Here is a 16,624-nt window from a genome sequence, read left to right as displayed (position 1 = left end):
CCACTCATACTCTGTCTCTCTCAAAAACAAATAAACATTAGGGGCACCTGGGTGGCTCAGTGGATTGAGCATCAGACTCCGGCTCAGGTCATGATCTTACCTCACGGTTCGTGGGTTTTAGCCCCGCATCAGGCTCTGTGCTGACAGCTCAGAGACTGCAGCCTGCTTCGGATTCTGTGTCTCCCTCTCTCTCTGCCCCTAACCCACTTGCATTCTGTCTCTGTCTCTCTCAAAAATAAATAAACATAAAAAAAAATTTTAACAAATAAACATTAAAAAAAAGAGTCTCTTATGGTTTGTCAGATATGCTACATTTTTATATTTTTTACGTTTTATATTTTTACTGATAAAATGCATTCACCAATTCATGAACATTTGAGTTGTTTCTACCTTTTGGCTATTATAAACAATGCTATGAACACTCGTGTATAAGTTTTGGTGTGGACATACGTTTTCATTTCTCTTGAATACATATATATATGGAAAGAGGAGTTGTGTCTGTGGCAAGCAGCACAGAACAGAGAGGAGAGCAGGGGAAAGTGAATAACTTCTCTATATATATTTATATGGACCAATGTGGAAGACACAAAGACTTGTACTCATGTTAGTTGCCCTCCCAGCACGTGCATGATCTCTTCTGCTGCCCTCGGGTTCCGTGATGTTCCTTTCCCAGCCCTCAGTCGCTGACTCAGCTGCTCTCCCATAGTTGGTTATTTTTTATTTGGGGCTTTAGCCATGTATAGGGAGGGGAGGGTGTTCTTTCCAACCTCAGGTCCCAACTGTCTTCACATTATTAACTCCATGTGCCCTCCTCCAATAAAACTAGCTAGTTGGGTGTGGTTATTTTATATATATAAAATAATGATTGAATGAGATACAATGAATATATATAAGAGTAGGATTGCTGGGTCAAGGGTAAGACCTTATACTCTTAACCACTACACATTTCAGCTAGCTTTAGTCTCTACTATTATTATTATTATTTTGTTGTTTATTTATTCTTGAGAGAGAGAGTGCAAGCGGGGGAGGGGCAGAGAGAGATGGAGATAGAGGATCCAAAGCAGGTTCTGTGCTAACAGCAATGAGCCAGATACGGGGCTCGAACTCATGAGCCATGAGATCATGACCTCAGCCAAAGTGGGACATTCAATTGAGTGTCCACCCAGGCACCCCTCTACTATTATTCATTAATAATATTTCAACACCAATACTTCTACCTATTATGTGTCTCTGTTGCAAAGCCCTTTACTTTTATTATCACAAATCCTCACCTCAATCCACTAACACAGGAATGATTATCCCTGTTTTACAGGTGAGAGAAATGGGTTCACAGAAGTGAGATAATTGGTCTACACTCAGTGAACTCAAGTGGAGCTGGGAACACAACTCACATCTGCCTGTTTTCTGTGCCCTCTGTGACTGATATCACGTCCTAAGCCTGGCCCACAGCTTACAAAACATGCCTTTTCCCCTCCTTTTGGGCCTTTTCTGGAAGTTAGGCTGGCCCGAAATCCCAAGGGAAAGAACTGCACACTCATTCCCGTGCTCTTTTCCCCAGCTGGGGCTGAAGACCAGGGGAGGGGCTTCCCTAGGACCTGGAAATAAAATGGAGGGAGGGCTGGGCTGGGCTAGGCAGTGTCTTAAGGAAGTAAGGAAGCTGTGAGGGGGGAGGTAAGTTTTTGGGTTCTTGATGGGGCAGCTCCTGGAGAGCAGGTGAAGTGAACTTGGCAGAGTTTGGCTTTGGACGGGGAGTGAGGAGTGAGGCTGAAGCAAACGGACTTGGGTAGTGCTAGTTGGGGGGTTCACAGATAGGGCTGGTCTAGAGAATCCCCAAGTTGTCAGAAGGAAAGACTGATTTTACCTGACTGGGGAGGGGGCTCTTTGTTCCATGACCACTCCTTAAGCCCCTTGCACTGTGTCAGGCCCTCTCTGAGCTGGGAATAGGGAGAACATCTCAGGGAGAGTCACCCAAGGATCAGTGGGGGTAAGGCAGAAACAGACAATGAGGCACACTTGACTAGGAAGTAGGAAGGGCAAGATGAAGAGGGGACTGTGTGAGCCATCTAAAATGGCTTTCCAAAGAGTGGAATACAGGGAAATTGGGGTTTCAAGGTTGCATATGTTTAGCCCTGGGCCAGAGGAGTATGTTGCAGGTGGAGGGAGCTGTCTCCACAGACAGTTGGAGCTTGAAAGAGCTGAAGCAGAGAGGTTTAGGAGAGAAAGTGTCAGGTGAGCCCAGGGCTATCAGATAGCTGGATCTCTACTGTGCAGTCTGGTTGCCAGTAGCTATAAGCCACAGTGGCTATTTCAATTTAAATTAGTTAACATTAACTAAAGTTAAAAATCTAGCTCCTCATTTGTACTGGCCACATTTCCAGTGCTCAATAGCCACATGAAGCTCACAGCTCTGGGACTGGGGAGAAAGGATATAGAACACATCTATCATCCATTGTCACAGAAAATCCCTCTGGCCAATGGAAAGCCTCAGGAGGGGTTCAAGGACACATGAAAGAGAGAGTGGGCTTAGACTGGGCTGCCTGGCCTGTGTGAGCCTGGCCTGTGAGGTCTCTGGACTGTAGGTGAGGAAACAATCCCCAGAAGACGGAGGTGGTGTGACTCACCTCCTGCCAGCATAGCATGAACTCTGCTCCCAGGGGCAGGAACTAACCAGATAGGGCCTCTTCAGACCCAGTTGGGGATCCCTGATCAGTGTGACCAGAGCCAGGGTCGGAGAAACATGGAGTGAGTAGTCCTGGGGAGAAAGGAGGAGCTACCGAGTGGGGCTGAGCCTGGGTCCAGAGGGGCTTTCCAGTTTGGTTCCAGTTGGCAAGCATGGGATTGGACAGGAGGGCTGGGAAGGCATGTGTGAGTTGAGAGGAGAGACCAGAGTGGAGGTTCACTGGATGGAGGTGAGGCTGCACTGTGTCGAATGATGAAAGGGACCTTCTGTTCCCACCCTAACTAGCTTTTCTATTTCATTCTCAGGCCCAACAGTATCCAGGTGACAAGGATGGAATATGCCATGAAGTCCCTCAGCCTTCTCTACCCCAAGTCCTTCTCCAGGTGAGGAGAGCCAAGGGTAGAAACAAAGGGGAGCTACCTGTGAGCTATAAGGCAGACCTTCTCAAACTTCAACAAGCTTCTAAGTCACCAGGGCATCTTGTTAAAATGTAGATATTGATTTAGGAGGTCTGGAGTAGGACCCAGATTTTGTACTTTTGACAAGCCCTCGGGTGACTTTAAAGTTGGTATCCTCTCCCCACACTGCTACCACATTTTGAGTAGAAAAAGGTAAACACTGTGCTTGGACCTTCATTCTTTTTTTTTTTTTTAATTTTTTTTAAAATGTTTATTTATTTTTGAGACAGAGAGAGACACAGCATGAACGGGGGAGGGGCAGAGAGAGAGGGAGACACAGAATCGGAAGCAAGCTCCAGGCTCCGAGCCATCAGCCCAGAGCCTGACGCGGGGCTCGAACTCGCGGACCGCGAGATCGTGACCTGAGCTGAAGTCGGACGCTCAACCGACTGAGCCACCCAGGCGCCCCTGGACCTTCATTCTTTTTTTTTTTATTATAGTTTTTTTTTTTTCAACGTTTATTTATTTTTGGGACAGAGAGAGACAGAGCATGAACGGGGGAGGGTCAGAGAGAGAGGGAGACACAGAATCAGAAACAGGCTCCAGACTGTCAGCACAGAGCCTGACGCGGGGCTCGAACTCCCAGACCGCGAGATCGTGACCTGGCTGAAGTGGGACGCTTAACCGACTGCGCCACCCAGGCGCCCCCCTTCATTCTTGATCTCATTTAAACCTCATCACAACTTTGGGAAGTGGGGATTATTACACCAAATTAATAGATGGGGACACTGAGGCACAGAACGGGTGCTCTTCATCACCTAACAAATGGGTAGTAGAACCAAGATTCAAACTTGGGTCTGACTCCAAAACTGAGGTTTCCCCCTCTACTCTTCTGGTTCTACGTCATGTATATCAGAATTCAAAACTATCTTACATTGACCTCAGCTTTGCCACTTCATTTCACTTTACGGGTGGGAAGAAAGAGGCCAAGAGAGGAAAGTTGGTATTGGGGAACATGGGATGGGTCTCCTATCACCTTGCTACTCATCATGGTCAGTGTCAACCAACAGCATCAATGCCACTCCAAAACTTATTAGACATATAGAATCCCAGCTTCCACCCGGACCTCCTGAATCAGAATCAGGTCTCCTGAGGACTTAATATGATCACTGAAGTTTGAGATGCATTGATCTAACAGGACTTTTAGTGATACCGGTAAGTCTTAGAGCAAGCCTGGTGGGTGATAGAGGAAGAAGAATATGATGAGCTCAACCTACAGGGGTAGGGGAGTGAGTTCCCTGAGAGGGGTGAGGGCTGGGAGGCAGCAGGCTGCTCATTCTGATGCTCCAAATTGCCCGCAGGCATGTGGCAGTGAGCACCTGCACCTCAATGGTGACCCAGCAGCTACTGACCGAGTCCAGCTTGGAGGCCCCTAAGGCCCGGCCCTGCAGAGTAAGCACTGCTGACCGGAGTGTGCGGAAGGGCATCATGGCGCACAGTCTCAAGGACCTCCTCCACAAGGTGAGGAACAGGACTACCCTCAGCACAGCCCAACCACTGGGACTGTGGCTGAGAGTTGGCCCTGCTGGCTTTCTCTGTCCTCTGAGTCATGAGCTGGGACTTCAGCAGGGATGGAGTTCGTAGGTCAGATGGTGAGAAGATTTCCTTTCTGATGCCCACTCTAATGAGTTGGTAGTGCCTGCCTGGAGTGCTGTCCAATGGATTAATGATGTCTGTCTGGTGACAAGGGGAGGGCAGTATATTGCAGCAGAATACCTATAGGATTGCCATCCTATATCTACAACAGTAGATCAGTGGCATTTTCAGAGCATATTTTTCTCTTTTTTTAATTTTTTAATGTTTATTTACGTTTTGAGACAGAGTGCGTGCAAGCTGGCAAGGGGCAGAGAGGGAGGGAGAGAGAAATCCCAAGCAGACTCCACACTGTCAGTGCAGAGCCCAACATGGGTCCGAACTCACAAACTGTGAGATCATGACCTGAGCTGAAACCAAGAGTTGGAGCCACCAGGCGCCCCTAAGGCATATTTTTCTTACTGGAAAGACCCTTAGGTTCTCTTTTCCATTGTACACATGCCTGGAAGTTGGGGAAATAGGTAAGATTTTAGAGATTCTCTTCCCCATTTCCTCCCTTCAGCCAGGGCAGTTCTTCCATCCATCTCCTACACTGGCTTTCCATGGCAGGCTTTGTTAACCGCTGTGGAAGACTCTTCAAACTATTGATCAGGTAAGCTTCTAGAGCAGGAAACAAAAGACACACAGCTCTCGTGGATGGTAGTAACAGCCGCCAAGAATGACACCCTTCCCCGTTTCCATGTTCCCTCTCTACTAGGCTGGGGGTAACTTCTCCCCAGCCTCTCCTATAGCCTCATCTAATCTTGCTCTTTATTAGTCTTGTGCCTCACTGCCTCATTAGCTTATGCACTCTAGGGGATGTCCCAGTTGCCTGGCACAGATTACACATTTGGATTAGGCTTCTGATTACTACAGTCTGTTTAACATATAGAAATCATAGCTTACCTAAGCCTCTATTCTGGAGTCCCTCCCCTGTTTCTGTGAATTAGGTCTGTTCTGCTTCATGGGAGCCAATCTCCCCTCTTGTGAGGCTTGTGGCTGTGACACACCAATTTTTTATGCCCTGAATCAAAAGGACTTTTTCACACTTGAGTCTAGACTTGGTAGTATTTTTTCACCTGAGGGCTGGAGACCACTTCCTGTGCTAAAATGGACTTGTCACACATGGCTTCCCAGAATGCACGCCCTGGGACTGATTAGGTCATGAGTGAAGCTGAGGAGTTGTCATTTTAAGCAGTTGCTTCAGGAGATTCTTATAGCCACTGAGTTTGGGGACCCCAAGTCAGAATCCTAACTCCAAAGGATGCAAGGAGAAACAAGAGTGAGGGTCCATCTTTCCAAGATGGAACACAGGTCAGAAGTGAATCTTACTAATGGAGCAGGGAGGACATCAGCCTATCTGGACTGCTTTTCCAAGTTTGGCAATATAAAGAAAGGAGCAGAGAGTGAGGGAAAGAGGGTAAGGTGATATGGTTGGCAGTGACCAGAGTATAAGTCCCTTATTGGCCATGGAAAAGAACAGAGGGATTTCATTTTAAAAGATAACAATAAGCCTTTGAAAGATTTTTAATTTATTATTATTATCATTTTAATGTTTATTTATTTTTGAGAGAGAGAGAGAGAGGAGGGGCAGAGAAAGAGTGGGATAGAGCATCCAAAGCAGGCTCAGCGCTGACAGCAGAGGGCCGGATGAGGGGTTCGAACTCATGAACCGTGAGATCATGACTGGAGCCGAAATCAAGATTCAGACACTCAGCCGACTGAGCCACCCAGGTGCCCTTCAAAATTAATTTTATTTATTTATTAATTTTATTAAAAAAAATTTTTTTTTCAACGTTTATTTATTTTTGGGACAGAGAGAGACAGAGCATGAACGGGGGAAGGGCAGAGAGAGAGGGAGACAGAATCGGAAACAGGCTCCAGGCTCTGAGCCATCAGCCCAGAGCCCGACGCGGGGCTCGAACTCACGGACCGCAAGATCGTGACCTGGCTGAAGTCGGATGCTTAACCGACTGCGCCACCCAGGCGCCCCAAAATTAATTTTAAAAAATCTTCCAAAGGGGCACCTGGGTGGCTCAGTCAGTTCAGCGTCCAATCTTGATTTCGGCTCAGGTCAGGATCTCACAGAAGACTTAATGTTAAGATGGCAATATTTCCCAAATTGATCTGCAGATTCAGTGCAATCCCCATCAAATTCCAGCTACTCTTTTTACAGATATTGACAAGCTTATCCTAAAATTTACATAGAATTATTTCTATGAACCAGAACCAAAATAGCTAAAACAATCTTGGAAAAAGACAAACTTGGAAGACTCACACTTCCTGATTCCAAAACTTACTACAAAGCTACAGTAATCAAATCTGTGGTATTGACATAAGGAAAGACACTCTATTAGTTTTCTAGGGCTTCCACAGCAAAGTACCACAGACTGATACTTAACAGAAATTTATTTTCTCTCAAATCTGGAGGCTGGAAGTCTGAGATCAAGGTGCTGTCAGGGTTGGTTTATTCTAAGGCCTCTGTTCTTGACTTATAGATGGCTGCCTTCATGTTTACATGGTGTTTCTCTGAGTATGTCTCTGTATCCTAAACTCCCCTTCTTATAAGAATACCAGTAATATTGGGTTAGGGCCCATCTTAATGACATCATTTTAATTACCTCTTTAAAGACTCTATCTACAAAGACAGCCAGATTCTGAGGTACTGCGACTTAGGATTTCAATATGTGAATTTGGGAGCTCATAATACATACAAATCAATAGAATGGAATTGAAACTCCAGAAATAAGCCCATGTATCAATGGACAATTGATTTTTTGACAGAAGAAAGAATAGTCTTTTCAATAAATAGTGCTAGGACAGTGGAATATCCACATGCAAAATAATGAAGTTGCATCCCTACCTCATGCCATGAACAAAATTAAGTCAAAATGTATCAAAGAGTTAAAACTATAAAACTCTTAGAAGTAAACAGGTGTAAGTCTTCATGACTGGTTTCTTAGATAAGGCATCGAAGCACAAGCAATCAGAGGAAAAAAAATCAATCTTCATCAACATTAAACTCTTCCGTGTATCAATATGTGTTATTAACAAAATTAAAAGACAACCTACAGAATGGGAGAAAATATTTGCAAATCTCATATATGATAAGGATCTAATATCAAGAATACATAAAGAACTTCTATAACTCAACAATAAAAAGATAACCCGATTAAAAATTGGCCAAAAAAACAGGGTGCCTGGGTGGCTCAGTTGGTAAAGCATCCAACTTAGGCTCAGGTCATGATCTTGCGGTTTGTGAGTTCAAGCCCTGCGTCGGGCTCTGTGCTGATGGCTCAGAGCCTGGAACCTGTTTCGAATTCTGTGTCTCCCCCTCTTTCTGCCCCTTCCATGTTCATGCTCTGTCTCTCAATAATAAATAAACGTTTAAAAATTTTAATAAAAAAATTGGCCAAAAAAATGGAATAGACTTTTCTCTAAGAAAATATATAAATGAGGCACCTGGGTGGCTCAGTCAGTTAAGTGTCTGACTCTTGATTTCAGCTCAGGTCATGATCTCACAATTCGTGAGTTAGAGCCTCATGTCAGGCTCTGAACTGACAGCACAGAGCCTTTTTGGGATCCTCTCTCTCTACCTCTCCTCTCTCTCTCTCTCTCTCTCTCTCTCTCTCTCAAATATAAACATTAAAAAAATAGGGGCGCCTGGGTGGCGCAGTCGGTTAAGCGTCCGACTTCAGCCAGGTCACGATCTCGCGGTCCGTGAGTTTGAGCCCCCCGTCCGGCTCTGGGCTGATGGCTCAGAGCCTGGAGCCTGTTTCCGATTCTGTGTCTCCCTCTCTCTCTGCCCCTCCCCCGTTCGTGCTCTGTCTCTCTCTGTCCCAAAAATAAATAAACGTTGAAAAAAAATTAAAAAAAAAATAATAAAGATAATATATAAATGGCTAATAACATATGAAAAGATGTCCAACATCATTAGTCATTAGGGAAATTCAAATCAAATCTGCTTCATACCCACTAGAATGGCTAAAATAATGGACAGACACTCCTTCTCTCTCTGCCCCTCCCCTGCTCATACTCTCTCTCTCTCAAAAATAAATAAACATGGGGCGCCTGGGTGGCGCCGTCGGTTAAGCGTCCGACTTCAGCCAGGTCACGATCTCGCGGTCCGTGAGTTTGAGCCCCGCATCGGGCTCTGGGCTGATGGCTCAGAGCCTGGAGCCTGTTTCCGATTCTGTGTCTCCCTCTCTCTGCCCCTCCCCTGTTCATGCTCTGTCTCTCTCTGTCCCAAAAATAAAAATAAAACGTTGAAAAAAAAATTAAAAAAAAAAAAACATCAAATAAATAAATAAATAAAGGACAGACAATAACAAGTACCAATGAAGATGTGAAGAAATTAGAATCTTCACACATTGCTAGTGGGAATATAAACTGATATAGCTGCTTTGGAAAATAGTTTTGCAGCTCCTCAAAAAGTTAAACATACAGTTAATTGTGTGACTCAGCATTTCCAGGCCTAGGTATATACCCAGGAAAACTGAAAACATATGTTCACTCGCAAACCCGTACATGAATACTCATAACAGCAGTATTCATAATACTCAAAAAATGGAAACAACCCAAATGTCTATGTTAACTGATGAATGGATTAAAAATGAGATATACCTATATAGTAGAATATAATTTGGCCAGAAAAAGAAATGAATCATGTTACAACATAGATGAACCTTGAAAACATACTGAGGAAAAGAAGATAGTCTAAAAAGACCACATATTATATATGATTCCATTTATATGAAATGTCCAGAATAGGCAAATCCATAGAGACAGACAGTAGAGGTTGTCATGGGCTGGGGGATGGGGAATGACTGCTAATGGGTACTGGGTTTCTTTTGGGGTGATGAAAATGTTCTGAAATCAGATAGTAGTGATGGTTGTACAACTTGGTGAATATTCTAAAACACAATGAATTGGGGCACCTGGGTGGCGCAGTCGGTTAAGCGTCCGACTTCAGCCAGGTCACGATCTCGCGGTCCGTGAGTTCGAGCCCCGCATCGGGCTCTGGGCTGATGGCTCAGAGCCTGGAGCCTGTTTCCGATTCTGTGTCTCCCTCTCTCTGCCCCTCCCCCGTTCATGCTGTATCTCTCTCTGTCCCAAAAATAAATAAACATTGAAAAAAAAATTACATATGTGATTCCCATTATATTTTTTTGGACAGCACTGTTCCAGAACATAACCATGAAGCCAGGTACCAAGAAGGACCATAATACAGAATCTTTGGATTGTGATTCCCACAGCAAGAGCCTGGATTCCAGGCCTTTTTCCCATAGATCCTTATCCACTTGCTCTTTCCCTGGCAGCTGAGATGATGTAATATGGATTTTCCTCATGCTCTGTGGCTGTATGGGGATGGCAGAAACATCACTGATCTTATTCTCCAGGTCCGGGACACCCTGATGCTGGCAAACAAGCCCTTCTTCCTGGTGCTGGAGGAAGATGGTACAATTGTTGAGACAGAAGAGTATTTCCAAGCCCTGGGGGATGACACAGTGTTCATGGTCCTCCAGAAGGGGCAGAAATGGCAGCCCCCATCAGAGAAGGTGAGGTTCCCACCTGTGTGGTAGGGAGAACATTGGGAGTCTGGGAGAAGTCCTTTTTTGGGGTGTGGGGGGTAGGTTTCCAACCACAGGCTTCTCTTGATACAGAGTACTAGGTACCAACTCTCCCTCTCCCGTAAGCCCGGCAAGAAGATTGATGTGGCCCGTGTAACCTTTGACCTATACAAGATGAACCCACAGGACTTCATTGGTTGCCTGAATGTGAAGGCCACTCTGTATGGCACCTACTCCCTTTCCTATGACCTGCACTGCTACCGGGCCAAACGCGTCATGAAGTGAGTGAATTGGGATTAGCTGGGGATAGGGTGGGTATTCAGCAATGAGAGAGTCCCTCTCTGTTCACATGGACCTCAGCTTTCTAGGGCCTTGGACTAGTGTTGATGCTGACAAAGCATGGCAGAATTTTCTAGAACTTTATGGCTGAACTGGTGCTTTAGCAGATGCCAAAGGGGTACACATATCTCCTCCAGGTGGAACTGGGATACATTATTTTTCTAATTACCTTCCACCATAACAACTTATTTTTTCACCTAAAATAGTAAGTTTTCGGGGCGCCTGGGTGGCGCAGTCGGTTGAGCGTCCGACTTCAGCCAGGTCACGATCTCGCGGTCTATGAGTTCGAGCCCCGCGTCAGGCTCTGGGCTGATGGCTTGGAGCCTGGAGCCTGTTTCCGATTCTGTGTCTCCCTCTCTCTCTGCCCCTCCCCCGTTCATGCTCTGTCTCTCTCTGTCCCAAAAATAAATAAAAAACGTTGAAAAAAAAATTAAAAAAATAAAATAAAATAAAATAGTAAGTTTTCCTAAGTAGTCTTCTAATTGGTTTTTAAAAAGTGAACACATGTCAAAGATTTTATTGAACTCTTTAATTAAGGGGAGAACCAGGAAGAAGTTACAATCAGTTCAAAGGAGAATTCAATATACACAGCTCCATCAAGACAGATAAATTCACAGATACAAAACTGGATTTTTCCATGGGGGTGGGAGGGATGAAATAACTGTTCTTCCATAGATGGAATTAACTTGCAAGTCTGTGGACAATACTCATTTGTATTGATGAATGAACTTCTTTCAAACTTTCTACTTTACTGTGGAAGTCTAATCAAGTAACATGGGAAGCATGAGAATATGTTAAATCATAAGACAAATACTGTTAGGGTACAAGTACTGTTAGGGTGATGTTTCCCAATTTCAGCTGCTCCACTGGTGTTCTAATGAATTCCTACCCCATCAGGCGGATGCAGCCACTGATGCAGAGGCATCCAACGATGCCAAAGCCACAAAGCTAGGGAGTAGCAGAGCATGGCTTCTTGCGAGTTTCTTCTGACAGATTCTAGTCCTCCCCAATTGCTTCATTTAGCATCTACTGAGCACACACTGTGTGCCTGGCCCTATGTGGTAAGCTTAAGACCCAGAGATAAACAAGATGTCAGAACAAGCTCCATTGTTGCCCCCAGTACCTTGATGAATGCCAGCACATAGCAGTAATTTGAATGAATGATAACGCATATGATCCTTGTTCTTAGAGGCCTTCTGAGAAATCCTGCTCAGGGTCCCCAGAGCTCTGTCAGAACACACGTAGCTAGAGCACACTAGACCTTTTGGCTTTCTGAGTTAATTCTGTGCATATCCAGTCTGCAGATGAGGGACCTGAAGCCTTGCCAGAGATGACATTCAGTGACAGGCTTGAGCCTAGTTCTGTGGCTAGAAATCCCATATTCCTCCTACACCATATCATGCCCCATCTTGATCTGGGCTTGCTGCCGGTAGTTTGCAGATTTCAAAACCTAGAATAGAAGCTTCAGCCTTTAAATTCAGTGCATTTAGGGGAAGTAAGACTCTCAGACCTGAACCCAAAAAAACAAAACAAGCTGAAGTAGGTGTGGTGACTTAATGGTGTCAGCTTTTATTATTTTTTTAATAATAGTTTTATATTTATTTTATTTTTTTAATAATAGTTTTATTTTTGTTGTTCTGTTTTAAAATACACGTAACATAAAATTTACCATTGTAACTGGTTTAAAGTGTACAATTCAGTGGCATTAAGTACATTCACAATGTTGTGCAAAGGTTACCACTATCAATTTCCAGAACTTTTTCATCATCCCAAACTGAAACTCTGTCCCCGTTAAACACCAACTTTCCACTCCCCCTTCCCCCAGCCCCTGGTAACCTGTGTTCTACTTTCTTTTTCTTTTGTGTGTGTGTGGGGGGGGGGGGTTCTACTTTCTATCTTGTTAAGTTGCCTAGTCTAGAGATCTTACACAGTATTGCTCTTTTGTGACTGGTTTCTTTCACTGAGCATAATGTTTTCAAGGTCCATCCATGTGGTAGTCTGTGTCAGAATTTCCCTCCTATTTATGGCTAGACAGCTGGTTTTAAGCCTTAGTATTCTAATTTGAGAAATGGGTATACTTCTCAGGTATAGCCTTTAACATTTAAAAAAAAATTTTTTTTTTAACATTTATTTATTTTTGAGACAGAGAGAGACAGAGCATGAACGGGGGAGGGGCAGAGAGAGAGGGAGACACAGAATCGGAAGCAGGCTCCAGGCTCTGAGCCATCAGCCCAGGGCCTGACGCGGGGCTCGAACTCCCGGACCACGAGATCGTGACCTGAGCCGAAGTCGGACGCTCAACCGACTGAGCCACCCAGGCGCCCCTAACATTTTAAAGAATTTTCATGTGTAGATGTTTAGAGTTCTGATCATCTTTGTCTCCCTATACCTTAACCATAAGTTCATTTACTGAATGAAGGTTAACAGTTTGTAAGTTTTAATACCAGCCAGAAAGTCTTTATTTTCCTTTTGTTTTCCCCTCCCTGATCTCCCCTAGGACTAAACACCCCTAGTGACTCTTCCTCGTCTATCTCTTTTAAATAGATTTGGACAAGAACTTGGTTGAAGTAGTCAAGCATTCCACCAGCTACTCTTGACCCCACGTTTACCCTACTCATCTACCTATTAGGCTCCACATTAAGTGACTTAGGTTATTTCAACCTCAGAATGCTGTGAGGGATCAAAATAGTATGATCTTATTTTATGGTTGGGGAAGCAGAAGCTCAGAACCATAGCAGTTTGCCAACCTTCACACAGCTGATAAGACTGGATTAGAACTCTGGCCTATTTGACTCAAGTTCTGTTCACATTACACTGCAATACCAAGCATGAAGATCTTCATGTCCAGCGCTCTGAACATTAGCTAGGCTACACATGACTTGGAAAGGTCTCAGAGTCTAGAACAGAGGTCATGAAGGACAGAGCCATGGGATGGAGATTAATTTGGCTGGCCTAAAGCAGTATTACAAAAATTAAAGGTCTTATTAAATGAGGGTGAATTTTCTGGGGCGCCTGGGTGGCGCAGTCGGTTAAGCGTCCGACTTCAGCCAGGTCACGATCTCGCGGTCTATGAGTTCAAGCCCCGCATCAGGCTCTGGGCTGATGGCTTGGAGCCTGGAGCCTGTTTCCGATTCTGTGTCTCCCTCTCTCTCTGCCCCTCCCCCGTTCATGCTCTGTCTCTCTCTGTCCCAAAAATAAATAAACGTTGAAAAAAAATTAAAAAAAAAATGAGGGTGAATTTTCCATGAGAAAATAGGGAGGTGACGGACATCTCAGTTAAGGCATGATTGCAGGCAATGTCTGTAGACCCTTTCCCATTTGCTAAGGGAAGGCAGCATCTGTTCCTGTTGACACATCACTCTACAATTTATGAAATTATGGAGGCAGCATTTAGAGGCTGTAGGGAGGGGTTTTCTTTGTGTTTTGACTCTAGTGCCTTTTTCTTCCACCCAGGGAAGCTCTTCGTTGGGCCCTCTTCAGCATGCAGGCCACAGGCCATGTGCTGCTTGGCACATCGTGTTATATGCAGCAGTTCCTGGATGCCACAGAGGGAGGGCAGCCCCCTGAGGGCAAGGCCCCATCGCTCATCCCATCCTGTCTGAAGATGCTGCAGTGAAGGCCCAAGTCCTTGGAGGCATTCCCCAGAGAAGGACTAGATGGGGGGCCCCCATGCTCAGCTAGTAGCACCTACAAACCCAGTTAGGCAGCTTCTTATCTTGCCACACCTTCCTCACCTCCCAGGACCTCGAATGAAGAAGGCTTCCCAAGGGAAAAGGTCAGAAATCTGGGATAGGCCGGGAAAGGAGAACTGAGTGTTCTTAGCCTGGCCCAGCTACTTCCTGTCCAGGGTAGTTTAGCTGACCAAGACGGGTCACCAGCAGGCTAGCATGAGGTCTGCCCCTCAGCTACCTGTTTTCACATGCTCTACTTTCATCGCGCTCCCCACCTCCTGGTCCCTCAGCCCTGATACTCCTGAGTGAACTGTCAAGTCCACTAGTGTATGTTACTAGAGAGTTTGCATTAAATTATTTATGCTAATACATCTTTGCCTGTGTTCTTTGGGGGTGAGGGTGGGGTTCTGCCTGGAAGGTTGGAAAGGTCTAAGGGAGGAGAGGAATCTACTGTCAAACCATTCTTCAAAATGTGGGGTTATATGTACAGGACTTTTTCTGCCAAAAAAAAAAAAAAAAGAATTGCAATTGATTCTGGAACTAATGTCTGCTTCATCAGAGACTTGAGCAGACCACATAACCAAAACAGTAAAGGACAATTTCCAGAATAAATCTGCCTATCAGAAGGGCTTTGAGTGACAGGGTGGGACTAAGGCACTCTTCTAATTTCTCAGTATTACATTTTATTACACCCTTTTAAGTGTTTAGGTGGGAACATACTAATCAGGCTGTACCAGAACCCTCCATCAATGCTCTCCATAGCTTGCCAGATAGTTTACCTTTCATGTTCAGCACTGTCAACTTCAGGATTTCAAAATAAGCTGTTCTGTAGCCACAAAAAATATTAGTTTCTCATCAGTGTGAGCTGGCATTTTTCCACAATAGGGCAACTCAAACAAGATAAGCATGAAAGGCAAAGTTTGCATGTGACTATGCTTTAGTCTATGACTCTCACATTAAAAAACGTGTCATTTATGACCCTGAATATAAAGCCTAGATGGGTTTATTAAGTACAAAGGCTTGTGTTGCCAAAGCTAGAGTCTGGAGAGTTATTGCTGGCAGCTGATCCAAACCTGCAGCCATGTGTGGGAGGGGTGCAGAGCTAACAGGAAAATAGTTTCTATTCTGGGCTTTCCTGCTCTTGCATTTATGGCTAGAGGCCTGGCTCAGTGCTGTCCTGGCTCTGCAGGGTAGGCCTTTCCATGTGGAGGCACCATGTTCATACAAGCACATGCAGAGGCTACGACCAACTTGCCCCTCTTCTTTTCTTCTTTTTTTAACATTAATGTATTTATGTATTTAATTAAAAACATTTTTTCTAATGTTTATTTTTGAGAGAGACAGAGTAAGAGTGGGGAAGGGACAGAGAGAGAGGGAGACACAGAATCTGAAGCAGGCTCCAGGCTCTGAGCTGTCAGCACAGAGCCCAATGCGGGGTTCGAACTCACAAACCGTGAGATCAACACCTGAGCCGAAGTCGGACACTTAACCGACTGAGCCACCCAGGCACCCCTATTTAATTTTTAAGTAAACGCTACACCTAATGCCCAATCTGGGGCTTGAACTCACAACCCTGATATCAAGAGTTGCATGCTCTACTGATTGAGCCAGCCAAGTGTCCTTTTTTTTTTTAATCTTTTTTAAATTTTTTTTTAAGTAAGCTACCTGCCCCTCTGGTGAAGTTAGTCATAAGCCGAGTTGGGCTAAGGGTGGCAGAAGCTTGGAATGTGTCCAATCTTTCCTCCTCCTAAGACTCAGAGTTTCACAAGTAAGTTTTGAGTGACTGACCACAGTCTCTTGGCATTGAGCCCTCTCAGCTCAGGGAATATTAGGTTCTTCCTTTTCCTCCAGGAACCTGGAGACTAATGGAGTCATACCAGCTGTGGGCAGTGAACAGGAGAGGGCAGTCTTTGATGAGGCTAGTGTATATGAAAGAAAAATTCCAGAGAGCACGGGACCTCAGAGAGCCTGAGGCCAGTCCAAGTGGGGAAACGGCCTCTCCCATGGCCAAGTGCCCTCAGTGGAGGAGAGGTCTGTTGCAGTTAAGGCACACCGTGTACCAGCCCCTGGGCCTTAGTCTTTCCACTTTTGCTCAAGCTGGTACTTATTATGAAAGCACAGGAGGCCTTTCAGAAGAGGGTTTTTAAAATGCTGTGGGGCCTTATGACAAAGCACAGTACTGTCTGAGCCCAAAACAAGATAAAAACCACTTGCACTCTTGCCAAATGTCTTGTCAGTTCTGTCTCTATTCGGGTACATCTATTCAAAAAGTGATTATTTAGGGGTGCCTGGGTGGCGCAGTCGGTTAAGCGTCTGACTTCAGCCAGGTCACGA

At 44.9% G+C, this 16,624-nt stretch overlaps 2 protein-coding genes across 4 annotated transcripts in view; one reads left to right on the top strand and one right to left on the bottom strand.

Annotated features, from left to right (window-relative positions):
- IL17RE (interleukin 17 receptor E) overlaps positions 1 to 16,624 on the bottom strand; it is a 48,326-nt gene that overhangs the window by 29,184 nt on the left and 2,518 nt on the right. The gene's annotated exons all lie outside the window — the stretch shown is intronic.
- On the top strand, positions 1,576 to 14,659 carry CIDEC (cell death inducing DFFA like effector c). Its single transcript, XM_043588087.1, has 6 exons — positions 1,576 to 1,671; positions 2,986 to 3,063; positions 4,440 to 4,599; positions 10,110 to 10,268; positions 10,374 to 10,561; positions 14,073 to 14,659. Exons 2-6 carry the CDS (start codon positions 3,011 to 3,013, stop codon positions 14,233 to 14,235), a joined length of 723 nt encoding a protein of 240 aa, XP_043444022.1. The 5' UTR covers positions 1,576 to 1,671; positions 2,986 to 3,010; the 3' UTR covers positions 14,236 to 14,659.

Source organism: Prionailurus bengalensis, chromosome A2, assembly GCF_016509475.1.
Source record: "Prionailurus bengalensis isolate Pbe53 chromosome A2, Fcat_Pben_1.1_paternal_pri, whole genome shotgun sequence".
NCBI classification, from domain to species: Eukaryota; Metazoa; Chordata; class Mammalia; order Carnivora; family Felidae; genus Prionailurus; species Prionailurus bengalensis.
The sequence above is the reverse complement of the archived record's forward strand: the minus strand, read 5'-3'. Positions and strand labels throughout refer to the sequence as shown.